Raw genomic sequence first — 19,687 nt, 5'->3', positions numbered from 1 at the left:
CTCGCACTGATCCTCCACCTACACCCCTTGGTCTGAATATTGGATGATCTCCTCACCCCTCTCCCTCTCCCCAATCTCCCTTCCCTGCCTTTTCCTCCCCTTCCACTTCTCTTCCTGGGTTCTGGTTAGGGTTGGAACATCTTAAAAGCATCTTGCTGCGAGGACTAGCACTTTTCCTTCATCTCATCTGGACAGCAGAATAAGTTTTCTCTAGAAACCTTAATCTATTTACTCATTTATTTACTATTAAATGTATATCCCACCCTTCCTCCAAGGAGCCCAGGGTGGCAGACAACGAAGGTCACAAACATTTGTAGACAAACTCTTCCTGCTGGGCACCATCTTAAAACTTTTAACATTTATTCACCATCTGGAAGACTGGATTTTCAGCCTTTGGTTTTTATGGAAGGGCAGTGTATAAGAATACTTCTTGGGAGAGGGTTGGGGGAGTCCACAGGAAAGTTCCTGGGCAAAGAGGTGACGCCTCTTGGGGAGCCAAAGATTCCTATGTCGTATAGTGGAAAGCGTGTTTTCAAGCCCTACACTGATGCTTTCCACTTTACGACATAGGAATCTTTGGCTTCCCAAAAGGCCTCACCTCTTTGCCCAGGAACTTTCCTGTGGACTCCTCCAACCCTCTCCCAAGAAGTCTTTTTATACACTGCCCTTCCACACCAGCTCTCCTGTATAATTGCCTCTACTGGCTAGATCCTGTGGCAGTCTGCTCCCTGAGTCATTCAGGGCTTTAAAAGTGTTTGGCGATGTTTTTAAGCTATCATGCAATTTTATAACCGAGGAGTCTTTCCCTCCCCAGGATGTAGAAACACCTCACTTGTTTGTGGATGAACCATTTCACTGACCTCCGAGTCCATAATCCTCTCACTTATGGTTCCAAGCAAGGGTCATTCTAAGGCACACTGCCTACAGCAGAGACACTAGAATGAAGCATAATTTACAATAGCATAATATGGATTAGTTATTCCTGAAAATTCTGCATGTCTAAAGTTGCCTTCTAGTGAAACCCACCATATCTGGCCCAGAATTATCTACCCTGACAAGAATCTTAAGCAGAAATTTCCCCCAATCCTGCTGCCTTCCCAGAAGGCCCCACTATTGCCTAGACAAGCCAGTTTTGCTATGTGACTGATGACAAAAACCAGTTTTCACTCCTTTCTTGCTATGAGTACCAGCTATGAGGTCCATCATTCACCCCACTAGGCAAGAAGGCTGTGACCAGATACTACCAGAGTGTTACATCAGCCGAGAAAATGTCCTTAAGATACATCAGCAGCAGACCAGTGAATGCATTTCATTTATGAAATATGTTAGCATAATCCACACAAAAGTCAAAGAACAATCAAAACCACATTATACATAAAAAGTTAAGATACAATGATTACATGGCAAACTAAAGTGAAGCAAACTATTTTAGTTATGTATTTAACAAAATTTGTATACAGCTGAACTGTAAAAACCACTAACTGGTTTAAAAATATATATAAAATATACATTAGAAACATCAATAAAAAACCAACATTTAAAAACAAGTTTTAAAAAGGAAAATGAATAAAATCAACATTTAAAAGTATAACATTTAAAATTATACTAAAGTAATGTACATGAAAGCACCTGGTAAAGTGATCATTAGCATTAATTATTTTTTTACATCCATTTATTGATTGCTTCCCACAAAATATCTCAAAAACACCAGCAATGAAAAGGAAAACCATTTCATTTGTCAAAACAATTAAAAGCATTTTCAATTACAATACAGATGCAGACTGGGATAAAAATCTCCTCTTAATTTGTTGGAGGAAAAAAGGTCTTCAATGGGTGCCAAAAAGAAAATAGTGCCTCTCTAATATGCAATGGGAGGGAGTTCCAAAGGGTAGGTACACATTAAAGCAGAGCTTGGAAAAGTTACTTTTTTGAACTACAACTCCCATCAGCCCAGTCCAGTGGCCATGCTGGCTGGGGCTGATGGGAGTTGTAGTTCAAAAAAGTAACTTTTCCAAGCTCTGTATTAAAGACTGGGTTCCTATAGCATACAGAATGACGCTTCTAATGAGTGTTGGAATTCAGCAAAGTTTCACAGCAGGTACTGTATAAGAGTCTGTTAAAAACCATTGGTGAAAGGTGAGAAAGAAAGTTAAAGGTTTATTTACATCTAGCACATAAACCTCAGGATGGTAGATCCTTACTAAAGTAGGCAGCAATTTGGTGAAGGGGAAAGACAGGCAATAAACAAACAGACAAGATAGCTTCTTTAGTTACGAGTGATCCAATGAGGGAAACATAAGGATTACTTTCTCTGTCTATCACCCTCCCTCCCCCAGCCTGGTTCAGTTAACTAACTACAAGCATTGCCTCCCATTCTAACACCCCTTTTCAACCACATTTGGCCACATCCACAAAATTCATCTTTTCTCGCATAAGTTGAAACTGGTGTCTGGGAAGTAGCTTAGGGAGAATGTCGTCTCTTTCACTGAGCAATACTTCATCCCAATAAGCCCTTCTTTGTGTATGTCTTCCAGTATGTGGTGTTTCACAACAATGTGCTCTGTGTGTGGCAGCAAACTTTTCAGTTTCAGCAATCTTTATGAAGCTTTAGCTGTCTTCCAGGCTCTGGAACATCTATTCCAAAATCTTCACCAGCTCAAGATACCCATTCCAGTTCCTGGCAAGTCAGGGCAGCTGATATATACTATGCTGCCACTGCTGATTGCTTCTTGCTGATGTAGGCAGTTGCTGCATATCCATAGAACAGGTTTCTGCTCATGATTTGCAATCTGCTGAGTCTCCAGCCCAGTCTGCATCTGAGTTAAGTGACTAGTGCAGGACTGTTAGTGCTCATAATTTTAGTTTCAGATATGCAGTCTCTTTTTAATATCTGGCCACTCTCCATGGCATTCCAGTCTCTCTTTGTAGGTGCATTGATGCTTCTACACAGTATTTCTGTTGCTGTAGCTATGTCTGGTCTGGTTGTAGTGGTTAGATACTGCAACTTTCCCTATAGCCATCCTGTACTGATCATTCTGTGGAAGGGATTCACTGTCTCCTTCTCCTTTCAAGTAGTTTGTGTGTGTCCATTAGTGTTGTCATCAGAGGGGGTTCTGTAAGCCCTAGGTACTCAAAAACCCTCACGAATCTGTTGTTTTTCATTGATTAAATGGAAAGGAAGATGGAAGCTCTCTGGTTCCCCAAGATAGTGGGCAACTTCTCCCAGTTGTTTTATCTCTATGTCTTGTTTTAAGTGATCCAACAGGACTTCAAGTAGATACAGCCATGTGAAGATTATCTGGTTCTGATACTACCTGCTTGTGAAACTATTCTACAACCATGCAAAAACTTCCTGCATCTTTTAAAAAAGTTGTTTTTGCTGTCTGGGCCCCATAACCGGTTGAAATTCAGCAATGTTTCACAGCAGTTGCAACAAAACATTATTAAGATCACTGTTGAAAGGTGAGAAAGGTTTATTTGCTCCTAGCATGCAGAGCCATCTCTGAGAGAGTGCCCAGGATGGCACATACAAATAAACAGAGAATAAAAGAGAGGGTGATTTGGTGAAGGGGGCAGACAGACAATCAATAAGCAAAAGAAAAAAACACAAGATCGCTCACTTAGTTATGAAAGACTGACCCAGCGAGGAAAACACAAGAACGACTTTTTCTGTCTATCACCACCTACCCACATTCAGGTAACTAACTACAAGTATTGTCTCACATTCAAACACTGAGATGGTATATGCTTCTGCTGTATACTGCAGTGATTGTTTGGGTACATACGGTGTGAGATAATCTTTCAGTTATCTTGATCCCAAGGCTTTAATCTTTGTAACTCACAAGATTAACTACATACTTAACATTGCTAAATACTACATTAGCCCACTTAAATTCCACATTTTCTGGTATACTGAAGTGTCTTCCGCATTACATTTATTTGAAAGATTTCTCCCCTGTGCATTCTTACAGTAAGACTACCGCTTATGCTGAAGCTCTTTCCATACTCCATGCATTTAAATGGGATCTCCCATGTGGGTTCTTTGATGTAAGTTAAGTTTACTCTTCTCGGTGAAACTTTTTCCACACGCCATGCATTGAAATGGTTTCTCCCCTGTGTGTGTCCTGTTATGTAAAGTAAGTTTACTCCTCTCAGAGAAGCCCTTTCCACATTCCATGCATTTATATGGTTTCTCTCCTGTATGTGATCTGTGATGCAAAGTAAGTTTACTCTTCTCAGTGAAGCTCTTTCCACACTCCATGCACTTAAACGGTTTCTCCCCTGTGTGCATTCCATGATGTCTAATAAGCCGACTGCTCACACTGAAGCTCTTGCCACACTCCATGCATTTAAACGGTTTCTCCCCTGTGTGTGTGTGTTGATGTACTTTAAGGCTACTACTCCCAGTGAAGCTCTTTCCACACTCCACACATTTAAATGGTTTCTCCCCTGTGTGCATTGCATGATGTCTAATAAGCCGACTGCTCACATTGAAGCTCTTGCCACATTCCAAGCATTTAAACGGCTTCTCCCCTGTGTGTATGTGTTGATGTACTTTCAGGTTACTGCTCCCAGTGAAGCTCTTTCCACACAATGTGCATTTAAATGGTTTTCCCCCTCTGTGTGTTCTACGATGTTTAATAAGGTGACTGCTCACAGTGAAGCTCTTTCCACTTTCCATGCATTTCAACGGTTTCTCGCCTGTGTGTGTGTGTTGATGTAGTTTAAGGCTACTACTCTCAGTGAAACTCTTTCCACACAACATGCATTTAAATGGTTTCTCCCCTGTGTGCGTTCTATGATGTTTAATAAGGTCACTGCTCACAGTGAAGCTCTTTCCACACTCCACACATTTAAATGGTTTCTCCCCAGTGTGGGTTCTCTGATGTACGGAAAGGCTACCACTCTGACTGAAGCTTTTTCCACACTCCCTGCATTTAAATGGTTTCTCCCCTGTGTGTGAGTGTTGATGTACTTTAAGGCTACCACTCTCAGTGAAGCTTTTCCCACACAACATGCATTTAAATGGTTTCTCCCCTGTGTGCGTTCTATGATGTCTAATAAGGTCACTGCTCACAGTGAAGCTCTTCCCACATTCCATGCACTGAAATGGTTTCTCCCCTGTGTGGGTTCTTTGATGTACAGAAAGGCTACCTCTACGACTGAAGCTCTTTCCACATTCCATACATTTAAATCCTTTCTCCCCTGTGTGCGTTTGTTGATGTACAGAAAGGCTACTGCTTCCTCTGAAGCCCTTTCCACATTCAATGCATTTAAATGGTTTCTCCCCTGTGTGGGTTCTGCGATGTACAGTAACTTTACTTTTTGTACTGAAGCTCTTTCCACATTCCATGCATTTAAATGGTTTCTCCCCTGTGTGTGTCCGTTGATGTACAGAAAGGCTACTGCTGTCACTGAAGCTCTTTCCACATTCCATGCATTTAAACGGTTTCTCTCCTGTGTGGCTTCTATAATGTACAGTAAGGTGGTATTTCTGACTGAAGCTCTTTCCACACTCCATGCATTTAAACGGTTTCTCCCCTGTGTGGGTTCTTTGATGTACAGAAAGGCCACTGCTCTCACTGAAGCTCTTTCCACATTCCAAGCATTTAAATGGCTTCTCTCCTGTGTGGGTTCTTTGCTGCAAAGTGTGAGAAGTAGAGGATTTCCTATTCCCCTTCTTTGACTGGTTTCTTTCAGACATTTTTGGTCCACCGTGGGTTTCAGACATCTCTTTTTGCGCTTCGTGCTTGGCTATTACCATCTCTGGTTCCCTATAACTCTCATTCTTCTGCCGATCATCTGCTGAGGGGAAGGAGGGAGAAAGAAATCACATTGGAATTTCAAGTCATAAGCAAAGGATCTCATAACAGATCGAGCCCATTTGGCCACTTCATAATGTTCACATTTCCATGATTCTCCCCCTTTCTCTTTGCATCCTCAGCTGAAAAAACGGTTACCCAAATATTCTATAGTCTCACAGAAGACCATGGATTCCTTTCAGGTCTATATACAAACTGAAGTCACTAAGCCCAGATGTGTCTGGCTTCTCCTCCAACCGAGGTACAAGTGTGGCAAACATTTCTAAATGAAGACGCAATAAAAAGTGGAGTGAGAGGAAAGGGAAGCACAGAAAGGCTGCAGAAGAGGCAAACTGGGCAGTCTTCACTGTTCATTGGTTCCTATGTATTTGACTGCAGGCAAAAGGGGTGGTCAGATAGAAATATTGGAACACAGGAGGTTGCCTTATAGTGAATCAGACCATTGGACTATCTAGAGCAGTGTTGAATCTACCTGAAGGTTCCAGGGATTAAAGCTATGTATTTCTTCACAGAACTCATGTGCTAAGACATAGATGGGCCAAGACCAACCTAACATGATGCTTAATGTGGAATCATACAAGTTTGAGATGATGCTCTGAACTGTAAGGGGTATTCCTTACTATTGTTTTGTTCCCATTATAACCTTTCCCAAGATATTTTTCAAATCCATACCTGCTGATCTCTCCCCTTCATCAGAGCCCCGTCCAATTGGATCTTGTCCTTGCAGCCAACAGATGAAATACCGTTTTGAAACATTTTTTTTAAAAAAACAAAAACAAGACAATCCAGTTAGTTCTAAACCCAAATTATCCAGGCATTAAGAACAAAAGAAAAGCCCTGCTTGATTAGGCCAGTGGCTCATCTAGTCCACCAGCCTGTTCTCACAATGGCCAACTAGAGGCCTATGGGAAGCCCGTAAGCCAGACTCGAGCACAAAAACACTCTCCTGCTGTGGTTTCCAGCAAGCGCCATTGAGAACCATGCAGTCTCTGACTTTCTACATTGTTCCATTTGGAGCGTTGTCTATTTATTCCTACTCTCTGCTTCCTGTTTCCTAGCCAGTTTCTGATCCACAAGAGGATCCGGCCATACTACCCTAAACAAGTTCAATCTCGTCTGATCTCGGAAGCTAAGCAGGGTCAGGCCTGGTTAGTACTTGGATGGGAGACCGGCTGGGAATAGGGCCTTTTTGGTGGCTGCCCCTAGGCTCTGGAACTCCCTGGAGGCAAGAATGGCCTCCTCTGTGCAGTCCTTCCACCGACAGCTAAAGACTTTTTTCTCCCGGCAGGCCTTTGGAACTGAAGGCTTTAAGGGTAGTGACTGAAGAGGATGCTTATTGTTTTGCTTGTATGGTCCTAAACTGGTTTGCAGTATTTTAAGAGTAATTGGTTTTAACATCTTAATAGATTCATCCTGTTTTAATGCTGATTTTATATGTTTATATGTCTTATTTTTTTATAGGTTCTTAATGATACGTACTTATTTTTATCTGGAAGTCACCTTGAGTTCCAGTTTGGAAAAAGGGCGGGGTATAAATACTACTACTACTACTACTACTACTACTACTAATACCGGGTGCCATAGGCTTAGAGAGAGGAAATGGTCAACCACTTCTGAATACCTCTTACCATGAAAACCCTATGAATATATCCAAAAAGGATTCAGAGGGTCGCCATAAGTCGTAATTGACTTGAAGGCAGACAACAACAACAAAGCTTACTCAGGGGCCTTTGATGAGGTACCTTGTTGAAAGCTTTTTGAAAGGACAAGCGCACTATGTCGACTGGATCACTTTTATCAATATGGGTATTGACATTCTCAAAGATCTCTAATAGGTTGCTGAGCTAGGACTTACACTTGCAGAAGTCACGCTGGTTCTATTTCAGCAAAGCTTGTTCTTGCTTGGTTATTTTGCGTATAACAATAATTTCCACCGGTTTCCGTCCTTTATACAAAATCCCTGACCAAAGACTCCAGAGTAAACTCAGGAATCACGGAATAAGAGGATAGGCCCTCCAGTGGATCAGTAATTATCCCAATGAAAATGTTCACCTATTGGGCAGCAGCTGTGAAAAAGTTGGATTCCATGCTAGAGATCATTAGGAAAAAAACTTAAAATGAAACTTCCAATATCACCATGCCATTATCCATGATGTGACCGCACTAGGAATACTGTGCACCATTTTGGTGGTGTCATCTCAAAAGTGACTGGAAACGGTTCAGAAAGCACAACCAACATGAACAAGGGGATAGGGAAACTCCCCTATGACAGAAGATTACAACATTTGAGGCCATTTGGTTTAGAGAAAAGGTGAGCAAAAAGGGACATAATAGAAGTGTGTAAATGTATGCATGGTGTTTAGCAAGTGGAACGAGAAAAGTTTTTCTCCATCTCCTGTAACACCAGGACCCGGGGCCATCCTGTAAAGGATTACCTGTAATATTGGGGATTTTTCATTTTTTGCTTCATCTCAGAGAACCAAAGTTTTGAAGCCTAAGAGATGCAAGGAATCCTGGGAAACAGCGTCTCTGTGGAATCCTGAGCTATCCATAAATGCCAGAAGCCAAGAGGCATAAACATCCTGAGTCTTACAGGTCCATCTTGGGCCATTTGGACAAAGGTCATGATGTCCTTTCACCTTTAACGGATAAGGGATCTATCACCCCAAACCAGGAATTTAGAGTAAATATTTCTTAGGAGACAAGTGTCTTATCAGGAAACCCATCTGATGAAGCTAGAGCCCTTATCGGTAATTCCAGTTTTTTCCATTGTCCTCACATGTCACGTTCCACCTCCCAATTTACATGTAGCTCAATGGAGACCCAAACTATACTTAAACGTGACGATTTGGAGAGTCAGTAGCACCTCTCCCTTGGGGGCTCAACTGCTGCCTTACTCACACCCTAGGAACCACCATTGGGGCTGCATGGAACCACAAGGACCTAAGGAAAGGTGAGATCTTTCAAGTCTAGTGAAGGCTACAGTGAGGGAGGAGCTTTGGCTCATGGCTAGATGCAAAAGTTCCCTGCTGACCTTAAGATTCTCACTGCAATCCTCAGGAAAGGTATATTCATCCTCAACTCTTGAGCTACTTGTTCTTCTTTTTCTCTGTGTGTGATTTGATGCAACCCTGAATGTGCCTAGGGTTAAGTTCTCTGTCTTATTCTATCTAGAGTATTAGGGACGAAAGACTGGGTCAAAGTTAGAAAGCTGCTCACATTACTTATAATTGTAACATGCACTATTTTTCCTGTTTTGTCTTCTAATAAACCAATCTTTTACTTTTTGTGTGCTTTATCGGGGTTAAGGGCAAAGTTGTACACGCATAAGAGTGGTGTGTGGGTTTAATTTCAGCTAAACATTTCGCTACCCTCACCATGTGGCACTTTGAGTTGCCAGTGAGTGAACACGCATGTGGAGATACAAATGTATACATGTAACAGTCCAATGCTGGTGAATGTTGGAAGATTCAGGAGAAACACCAGAAAGTACTTTTTCACACAGTACATAGTTCACCTATGGAATTTGCTCCCACAAAGGCAGTGATGGTCACCAACTTGGATGGTTTTTAAAGAGGATTAGAAAAAATCCAAGAGGGTAAGGCTACCAATGGCTACTAACTACAACAGCTATAATATACTTATTATATTTTTATTTAGCAACATGTTGTTACAAGTGCTCTGGCTAACTCCCACCTTGGTTCATTTGGAGTCGAAGGGAAGGCAAGGCCCTGGAATATTCTGAACTGCATCTCCCACTCCACAGCTCCTGTTTTCTGACTCATTGTGCCTTCCTAAGTACCGTGAAATGAGGACAAGAAGCAAGGGCCATCTCTTGTCACTTTTGGAGGAACGTGAAGACCCTGAATTAAATGTTATCTCCATTTCTTGGAATATTTCCCTCACGCCCAGCAGAACAATCCCATTGTTCAAAGACAGCATTAGAAAGCAGGACTCGTTTTTTTTCCTGACATCAAGAAATACATACACAGCATGAGATCACCTCATACCCCAGCTCCTCCTTTTTCCCAAATTGATTGGAAAGGAGGGGGGAAGGTATTTTAAGAGCAGGGTTTGAGACTCAAGATGGCGATCTGAGCTCCAATATGTAACTACGCTCTCAAGAAACGCAGTGCGGGACTTCAGGCCACAGGTTAGGACGGAAACCTCTGTTTCGGTGCAAGCCTTGAGGCACAGAGATTCCTTCCTGCTTTTTTGGTCAGAGCTCCTGTACATCGCTTCAGCTGCATTCCACTGCCCACTCCTTGGGCCTAGGATAAGTAATCTCCACTCCCTGCCATTCCTTATAGCAGGAGGGACCTTTTGTCTCTTTAGTTTAGAGATATGAATGGGTTAGTGTACTAATGAGAAATGCTGCCATGCACCCAGTAATTCCGTATCACTATTCTCCTCTTTACTCTCAATAAAAGAAAGCTTTACTTTAGTCTGGTTTGGACCTGCATTTCTTGGGTTATACACATACTATTTAGGCACATTTCAGGGTAAAGCACATGTTTTATCCCTAGCAAAAGATCAGAGCTTGGAAAAGTTACTTTTTTGAACTACAACTCCCATCAGCCCGGGAGTTGTAGTTCAAAACAGTAACTTTTCTAAGCTCTGCAAAGGATCCCCCTCCTCTCAAGGAGGTGTGTTTAATGGGACATGTGGGTGGCAGGTTCACACACTCAGGTTCCCAATAGGCAGGTGTGTTATGTATGGATGTGAAAGTTGGACAGTGAAAAAGGCGGTTAAGAGAAAAATCAACTCATTTGAAATGTGGTGCTGGAGGAGAGCTTTGCGCATACCATGGACTGCGAAAAAGACAAATAATTGGGCGTGAGAACAAATTAAGCCAGAACTACCACTAGAAGCTAAAATGATGAAACTGAGGTTAGCATACTTTGGACACATGAGAAGACATGATTCACTAGAAAAGATAATAATGCTGGGAAAAACAGAAGGGAGCAGAAGAAGAGGAAGGCCAAACAAGAGATGGATTGATTCCAGAAAGTAAGCCACAGACCTGAACTTACAAGATCTGAACAGGGTGGTTCACGACAGATGCTATTGGAGGTTGCCATAAGTCATAATCGACTTGAAGGCACATAACAACAACAGATTGTAAACATCTTCTAAGTGGTTTCCAAAAGATACCATTGTTAAACCACTTAGTATTTTTAAAATCTGTGAAGCAACAGCGGGGAAACTCCAGCCTGTGGGGCAGTCTTGGGCTGGCAGGGGTTCCCGTTTGGCCCGCCAGGCTGTTTTGGGGAAGCCACACCCACCTGCCCCACATCTGACATCATACATGATGTCAGGTGTGGGGTGGGGAAGGGAAGGGCTTCAGAAGAACAACCGGGAGCTTCAAGTGGGCTCCCAATTGCTCCTTTGCTAGAGCAGTCCTGTTCATCTGCTAAAATTGGAAGTTGAAAGGGGCAGCACGGGGCAGCTCGCAAAGCTCTCAGACTGGCTGTTTGCTTCTCCCCTCCTGGGAAGCGGCATGCACAACCAAAGAAAACAGCCCCTTTTGGAAGCAGCTACCTTTTGGGAAGGATTGTTGTGTGTGACATTTCTGCTATGGGTAGATCCTTCCAAAAGGCACCATTTCTTCAGGTCATCAGGAGAGGAGGAAAATATCAAAAGTGCCCTTTGAAGCCACTACCCCCCTTTACTTTTACCGCCTCTTTGCAGTTTTAAAACAGTCACCGTGGCAACTGTTGCACTCGAGTCCTGCTTGTGTGCTTCCCCCAGGCATCTGGTTGGTCGCTGTGAGGACAGGATGCTGGATTAAATATGCCCCTAGCCTGATCCAGCAGACAGTTCTTGTGTTCTTAATGCCATCTCAGATGTCCTCCAGGAGAACTCACAGACTGACCCGTTAATCTCCCAGCAATGATATCTCACAGGAATAATACAAAAAAACCCTTCAATTCCCAGACCAAAAAGGTCCCCACAATGCAGCTAAGCATCTACCTGCTAATGTCTCCTCTTCTTCAGGATCCTGGATCAAGGGATCTTGTCCTTCTTTCCAAAAGGAATTGAGGTCCGATTCTGTCAAGGAAACAGGCAAAATTAGTTACCTTTGACCGCAAAATGTTCACTCATTCCAAGAAGAGCCTTTTATCAGAAGAATTTTTGTTTTGTATCTCCTAAACCCCATAAACAGGACAAGGCGATCCGAACTACCAGGATCAGACTGGCCATTGTGAACATCTGTGCACTGGACATAAAGCTCAGCCTGAAATGCCTCTTGGGGATCACACTGCGGAACCTAGAAAATCCAACTGTTTTCATTTGGGCTGTGGCCTTTCACCACACCAAAAGCAAAAATCAGCCACAGCACCCAAAATATGTAAATGTGTGTTTGTTTGTGTGTGTATTACTGAGAATCAGATGGCAACGTGGGCCCAGATAGAAAGATTAGGTTGGCACTGTGATGCCTCTGTAAATATGGTACTGTAATTATGGTAAGTGAGGGTTTTATAGAGTATATGTGGTAAGTAGACTGGGTGAGAGGGGGAGTACATGGGTTGGAATGTTGAAAAATGTTGAATGAGTGCCGGTGTCTGAAGGTATAAATGAGAGAATGACAGTTGTTGGTTCTGGGTTTTGGAGGGGTGGATTGTGTTAAAGGCAGTGAGGCAGGACTTTTAGGACTAAGAAATACAAAGAGTAAACCATTATATGAAACCTCACGCATGTTGACTGAACTTTAAGTAATCTTGTTATTCCCTGTGTATATAAATAAATATTTCTTGGTTTACCAAAACACCTGATCCTGGGTTTGCACAGACCAGAAGGGTGGGCAGGTCATATACCGAGGTTGGGAAACAGTATCAATGGTGGCAGCGGTGAAGAGATAGTGTAACATCATCAGGTATCCACAGCAACCCAGGGCTGTAATCTTTAAAGGCACAAAGATACAGGGCAGTTGTGGCCTGTAAGTGCACCCAGACACAAAGTAGCAATAAGCCAGGAGGAGACTAAGGCACAGTCTCAAGGCAATATTGTATACAGAGTGTCAGGTGGTGGTGCCTAGTAGTGGGATCTTGAGAAACCTGTGCTTAGGGCCTGTGAGAGATCCGTTACAAGACCAGACCTCTTATGCCTTGCTTGCCCTTTCTTCCGTGTATGTTCTGTGAATGTTAGTTTGGTTGTGGTTAAAATTATTTCGCTGATTCCCTCAAACCAAAGAAATGTAGGTATATTGTTGCTGAATTATCCGCATTGCCATAATGGATATGTATCGTTGCCGAGCTATTCCCCACTGCAATGTTAAATGTGTATATTTTGATTCTCTGTGTGTGCATGCTCAATAAATACCCCCACTTTTAAGACCTATGTGAGGGTTAAGTCAATGGGTAAATCTGCCAAGAGGCATGTAACAGAATCAGACTTGTGAATAAGCTTGAAACTGTTTTGTTATTCAGGTATGTATGTATGGACTGCCTTCAATGTTGGCATTAGACCGTACTGCCTAAGGATATTTTCATCAGGTCTGGAAAGTTACAAGCAAGTGTTTTGAGAAGCAGTCTTATCTGCCATGTCTGGCCTGAGAGAGCAGACTTGAAGGTCAGACAGGTTGTCATGGTAACGGGAGATAACAGCTGGGAAAGTTGTAACAGAGTCTGTGAGTTGTTTTTCTTCTGAATTATGCCTCTGAGCTGAGAGGCTGTCTTTTTGTGTTTATCTATGGAGAGAGATGTACCAGAAGGGGGGTGACTGAAGAATCTCTACATGTATTTACTCTTAAGCCTCTGGCCTTAATGTCTTTCAATAAAGACTCTTAACATGCTCTGAAGAAGTTTCTTGCTCAACTTAACTCCAACGTAATGTATGCTGTTTCACACAACAACGCACACAAGCCAACAGTGGTAGCAGAGGATGGTTACGCTCCACAGCGCATTACACAGGAGTAAGTTGCTGGTCTGAATGGCAGACGGAGTTCCAGAGAGGGCAGCTTGATTGATTGAACCAGACGGAGGTGAGCAACATGGCTGTAAACCTGTCTGGGGGAGGCTTGCCGATGGAACGACTTAATGAAAAGAATTTTGGCAGCTGGAAGCCGAGGATGAGGGCTTTGCTGATAACAGAGGATTTATGGGACGTGATTGAGGAAAAAACCCCGGCGGTACCGACCGCGGCCTGGAAGCGTCGACACCAGAGGGCGCAGGCGTTTATAATCTTGGCTCTATCGGATTCTCAACTGATGTGTGTGAGAGATGAGCCGTCGGCTAAACAGACGTGGGACGCGTTGCAGGATTTGTCCCAGGAATGGCAGCGGAGGCAGAAGGCGCAGAGAGCCCAGCCGGTGGAGGCTGTCAGAAGCAAGGAGGAGAAATGTGCCGAACCGGAGCAGGCTGTCGAAAGCAGACAGGAAAACAAGCGGGAGCAGCAGCGGCTGAAGTCTTGTTTTGCCTGTGGGGCTCGTGGGCATCTCCGTAAAGATTGTCCAGTCAAGCGAAACTCCAGGGACGGAGGCTTGAAGCAGGGCAGTGTGAACTTTGTTTGTAAACAGAACTCTCAAGATTTACGACCTGTGAACTGGTTGCTCGACAGCAGAGCAAGCCATATACTAATTAAAGACAGGAGTCTGTTTTACACGTCTACAGATGAGCAGGACTTTGTTTTACTTGCTGATGGATCACGGAAATCCGTAAAAGCTAAAGGTCTGGTGAAATTTGACAAACTTGGACTAATAACAGACTGTTTGTTTGTTCCGGAATTGGCTCATAATATTTTATCAGTTAGAAAACTGGTGAGTTGTAATTATTCAATTTTGTTTCACAAATACCAATGTTTTGTAATGAGGGGAGATCAAGTGTGCATGCAGGGAAGCCTTGATGATTCACAGTTTAAAATGTCCATGGGTGTGAAGTGTGCTGATGCCTTGAGTTTAATGGGGCGGAAAGGGAATGACCGCCAGAGCTGTAAGAAGACAGCTGTTAAAAGCACACAGCCACAGTATTCATGTAATGCAGTCAGGCTGATGCCTGAAAGAGTGCATCGCAGCCGAGTTTACAAGCCACAGGGTAAGAGACGTGGCAAACGTGCACCTAGAGCACAAGAGAATGCATATTTCAAAGTTTGGTGTCCAGAAACACAGCAGTTAATTCTGAGCAGAAGCATTAAAGTCTCAGAAAAGCCTTGGGATCAAAGGGAGACAGTCCTTCTTACAGGAACAAATGACACACAAACACAAACACGAACACAATCACAGAAATTTCAGCCAGATGTTGACATTAAAGTGGAAGGTACACAAATATCTCTCAGAGATGCTTTGAATGAGCTCATTTCTGGAAAACGCAGATCAAAGAAACGAAAAGCTGAGGAAATGGAAGCTCCTGCGCAGGTTGTGCCAAGCACAAGCACAAATGGGGGGGCAGAGAGAGCCGAGGCTTTGGTTCCTTTAAGACGCTCCACGAGAGCGAATTTAGGCAAACCGCCTGACAGACTTACTGTGGGATTAATAACAAGTCCTGGAATGAATAAAGTTGTAGACATGGATCCTGAGACACTTTATTTGACATGTGTTGAACCAAAGTTTGAGTGAATAAAGTTTTGAACTGTACTGAACTGAAAATGCAATGTACTGAAATGTATTGCAAGATGTATTGTAGAAATGTGTTATTGTTGTAATGGATTTACAGACATGATGAAAAAGGGGGGCTGTTGGCATTAGACCGTACTGCCTAAGGATATTTTCATCAGGTCTGGAAAGTTACAAGCAAGTGTTTTGAGAAGCAGTCTTATCTGCCATGTCTGGCCTGAGAGAGCAGACTTGAAGGTCAGACAGGTTGTCATGGTAACGGGAGATAACAGCTGGGAAAGTTGTAACAGAGTCTGTGAGTTGTTTTTCTTCTGAATTATGCCTCTGAGCTGAGAGGCTGTCTTTTTGTGTTTATCTATGGAGAGAGATGTACCAGAAGGGGGGTGACTGAAGAATCTCTACATGTATTTACTCTTAAGCCTCTGGCCTTAATGTCTTTCAATAAAGACTCTTAACATGCTCTGAAGAAGTTTCTTGCTCAACTTAACTCCAACGTAATGTATGCTGTTTCACACAACAATGCACACAAGCCAACATTCAAGTCTATCCCGACTTATGGTGATCCTATGAATAGGGTTTTCATGGTAAACGGTATTCAGAGGTGGTTTACCATTGCCTTCCTCTGAGGCTGAGAGGCAGTGACTGGCCCAAGGTCATGTAGTGAGCATCATGGCTGTGTGGGGATTTGAACACTGGTCTCCCAGGTCGTAGTCCAACACCTTAACCACTACACCCCACTGGCTCTCGTTATTCAGGTAGGATGGAATTAATAGAATGCTAGGAGGTATGGATGATGTATGACTGACAGATAGGAGGGGGATGTGAGTGAGAGAATTCTGCATTTGAAAAGCAGTTGGTTTAGGTGGTTAGAAAGGGAAGAGATAGGATTAGGGATTGTGAAATGACTTGGGTGTTAAGGAAGGTTTTATTGTGGTTAGAGGGGTAGGACAGGTAGGTTGAATAGGGACAACAACATCTTAATCAATAATTATCAATATTTAACATCTTGTAAATAATAAAGTTTGTTTGTTTTAAGATCCTGTGTGTCAGCTTCGTCAATTGACCTAGCAAATCAGGGTCCCCTATACCTGTACCAATTATATTGACAGTCTTCACTGGGGGTTACCTTTTGGAGGAAAAGGTGGTGAGGTTGAAACTTGGGGTTGAGAGGGTGTACCTGACTCAGATTGAGGCAGATTTCCCAGGGGATTTCCTGATCCAGGCATGGAGAATCAGGAGGTGGTATCCCAGAGACATACAGGAATGTCACAAGGCACTACTATTGCCACTGTCTGAATATCCTACTTCACAAGACTCCTGGGGCATGTGTGAGTGAACACAGGTCTACAGAGGAGGCGTGCAACCAGTGTTCTTGCAGATATCTGCATCTCAAGCTGTTTAGGGCTTTAAATGCCAAAACCACACCTTGAATTGGGCTCAGGAAAAAAACTGGCAACCAACATCGCTCTTTTAATGTAGGATTAACATGCTTGCAACCTGTTGCCCTAACAACACTTTGGCTGCAGCCTGATGCAAATACAAGAGCGCTCACCTTCATTTTGCAAACTGTCATTGCTGCCTTTTCCTGCTTCAAAGACAAGAACTTACTTCTGGACTGAGGAACGAAGAGAGAGAAGGCAGCAGGTACCCTCAGGCTCCAGAGGAGCATCTTTTCCCACTGGGGAGTTTAGATGACAAGTTACAGAGAAGATGTAGCCTAAATAGCAAAAAGAGTAAATTCACACCTTCATTTATCAGTCAAGGGGGAAAAAAGTGTCCCTACCGAGAGAGGCCACCGTCTCATAATTCTCCACCATGACTTCCCTGTGCAGAGCTCTTTGGCCGGGACCCAGCAGGGCCCATTCCTCCTCCGTGAAATATACAGCCACCTCCTCAAAGGCCCGGAGAGCCTGGAAAGACAACAGACCCTGGAAGAAGGAAAAGGGAATTTTTACAACATGCACCATACTCTGAAAGGGGTCAGGTAGTTGACTGTGGGCGTTTATAGATTTATCAGTCCCTATAAATAGGTCACTTTGAGATCTTGCCATGAGGACCACCAACTTGGATGGCTCTGAAAGAGGATTATGCAACATTCATGCAGGATAATGCTATCAATGGCTATTAGCCACAATTGCTCTGTTCTGCCTCCACTGTTAAAGGCAGTATGTTGGGAATTGCAACAGAGGGGGCCCTTGGCAGTTACACTTTGGTTCATATTGGACTAAGAGGGTTGGCCTGATCGATGGGGCATGCTGGGATTACTCCTTCCAAAACCCTCTCTCCTTTTGGGACATGACTTTAAAACCAGTAACTGACTCTGAGTTTCATGCCAAGTGATGTGCTCCACACACACCCCTTTTTCTTTTAGTTTCCTTTATATAGCTACTTTTTATTTTAAGGCGTGGGTTAAGATATTATACTGAATATGTCCAGGACTTATGTAGGGGCTGCACTCCATTAACCAACTTGTAACTAAAGCCTTTTGCAATTTTTGTAACAAAACAATGTTTCACTCGTGCATTCAAAGAAGGGGCATGTATTTCAGGTTTTAGGCTGCTTAGACACATTTTCTGGGCAACTGACTCCCGTAAAATATCCCACCTCTCTAAAAGTGTGTTTTAAGAGTCACGTGAACACGTGCGTGTTCTGCCAGATGCCTACAACCAAATCGCAAGAGGACCTACTTCCAGGCTTCCCACAGGCATCTGGTTAGCCACTGTGAGGACACGATGATGGATCAGACGACCATTGGCCTGATCTAGCAGGTTTTATATAACGGCAAACATAGAAGCAGAAAGGTAGGTTCTTTCAGAGCTCCTCCCCACTCAGCACAGAGAGGCCGCCTGGCTGTCCCGTCTGTGTGTCCCCCCCAATGATCTTCTCCTTACCTTTGGCGCCCACCTGACAGCTCTTTCCAACCCACCCCAAAGAAGAGACGATCCAGACGGTGCCTCTGAGGCCATGGCGAGGTAGAAGGGACAGGCGTCAACTGGGTCACCCCCTCTGGGTCTCTCACAGCGGCTCCCAGGATGCACCTTGGAGGAGGGAGCAGCTCTCAAGCCTCTGCAGGGAAGACAGCAGAAGGGAGGAATGTCACCCTTTGTACAAATTTGGGTTCCAGACACTTAAATATATAAACAGCCTCAATCCAAATAAATAAAAGGTTTTCTCATGTTGCTTTTTCATGGTTCTTTCTCACCCCCTTCGCCACCCCCAGCCCATCCAGCCATCCTGGACCCCCCTCCCCTCTCATCTCCTGCTTCCGCAAAGCCTTCTCTTCCTGCCCACCAGAGTCCCTCCTCCAACTTGCCAACAATCTCAGGCTTTGTTATCATGTCTTATGCATGTAATTCAAAAATTAACTGGAAGCCACCTCTCTGGCAGCCGGCAGAAAAGAGGTTTCACACGTATTGTAATGAAATGGTGGGCGTGGGGGGTTGGCCAATGGCTCTGCCTGGGCGCTCCACTCTTGCCTTTGGGAATACCGGAGAGGGACCCTCCGCGGGTCCAACCCACCAGGCGATGAAAAGGGTCTGAAGAACAGCAACCTGGTGCGCTCCCGGAGTGGCTGGACTGCAACTCCCATCAGCCCCGGCCAGCCTGGTCAATGGTCAGGGATGGTGGGAATTGTAGTCCACGGATTACAGCGCTGGACCAGGATGCTTCTCTTTTTTTGGGGGGGGTGCTGCTTCTAAATAAAGGAGCCTGCATTGGAGACCCCGAAGCAGCTGGGCCAGCCTCCCCCCTCTATAGTTTCCCAGAAGGCAAAGAGGGGAAGGTCGGGAGTCTCTTCGCTCGTTTCCCCTCACCTCCCCAGTCCCTTTTCTCCTTCCCTCCACTCCCCTCTGCATTGTCTGTGGATTCAGGGGAGAAAAAGCAAATCTTTGTCCCCCCCCCAAGTTGCACCTCATTGTCCTCCAGCCTATTCTCCCTCCCCCGAGTCCCCCCTCTCAACCTCCCGGCCTCTCTAGGAGCCAGAGCTCGCTTCCTTCACCCCGTCGGAGGACTGAAGAGCAGGGAAGCCCCTCCTCTCCCCCCCCACTCTCTGCAAGCCGGATATTCCCCTTTCACGACCCCATTTTGCAGACCCCCCTGTGACTGGTCGGAGGGAGTTCCCCTCTCTGCCCCTTCCTGGTTTTTGGGGGGGCTGCCGCCGCTCCAGTAAATTCCCCCGCCTCCCCATCACACTGACATCACTCCCCAGGCAGATGGCAGAAAACTGAGGCTGGGGGGTGTCAGATGGGTCCCTCCCTCTTTCCCGACTCAGCTGCAAGGGGACCCTGTCTCCCTCCCCAGCCTAAAGGGCTTTTCT

General features: G+C 44.3%; 1 protein-coding gene across 4 annotated transcripts; it reads right to left on the bottom strand.

Moving 5' to 3' along the window:
• Positions 1-2,017: 2,017 nt before the first annotated feature.
• LOC133381657 (oocyte zinc finger protein XlCOF6-like) lies at positions 2,018-19,348 on the bottom strand. Of its 4 annotated transcripts, none has more exons than XM_061621006.1 (6): positions 19,282-19,348; positions 18,264-18,438; positions 17,156-17,300; positions 11,796-11,873; positions 6,495-6,542; positions 2,018-5,805 (listed from the first exon to the last, which is right to left on the bottom strand). In XM_061621006.1, the coding sequence occupies exons 1-6, from the start codon at positions 19,284-19,286 to the stop codon at positions 4,016-4,018; spliced, it is 2,241 nt and encodes a 746-aa protein (XP_061476990.1). In that variant the 5' UTR covers positions 19,287-19,348; the 3' UTR covers positions 2,018-4,015. The 4 variants fall into 4 exon arrangements, with proteins under 4 accessions (XP_061476990.1, XP_061476991.1, XP_061476993.1 ...); XM_061621007.1 differs by having other exon boundaries at positions 2,018-5,802; XM_061621009.1 differs by lacking the exon at positions 19,282-19,348 and adding an exon at positions 19,185-19,252.
• Positions 19,349-19,687: the final 339 nt, after the last annotated feature.

This window comes from Rhineura floridana, chromosome 3 (genome assembly GCF_030035675.1).
Source record: "Rhineura floridana isolate rRhiFlo1 chromosome 3, rRhiFlo1.hap2, whole genome shotgun sequence".
NCBI lineage: Eukaryota > Metazoa > Chordata > Lepidosauria > Squamata > Rhineuridae > Rhineura > Rhineura floridana.
Note: the sequence above shows the minus strand (reverse complement) of the source record. Positions and strands in the feature narration are given on the sequence as shown.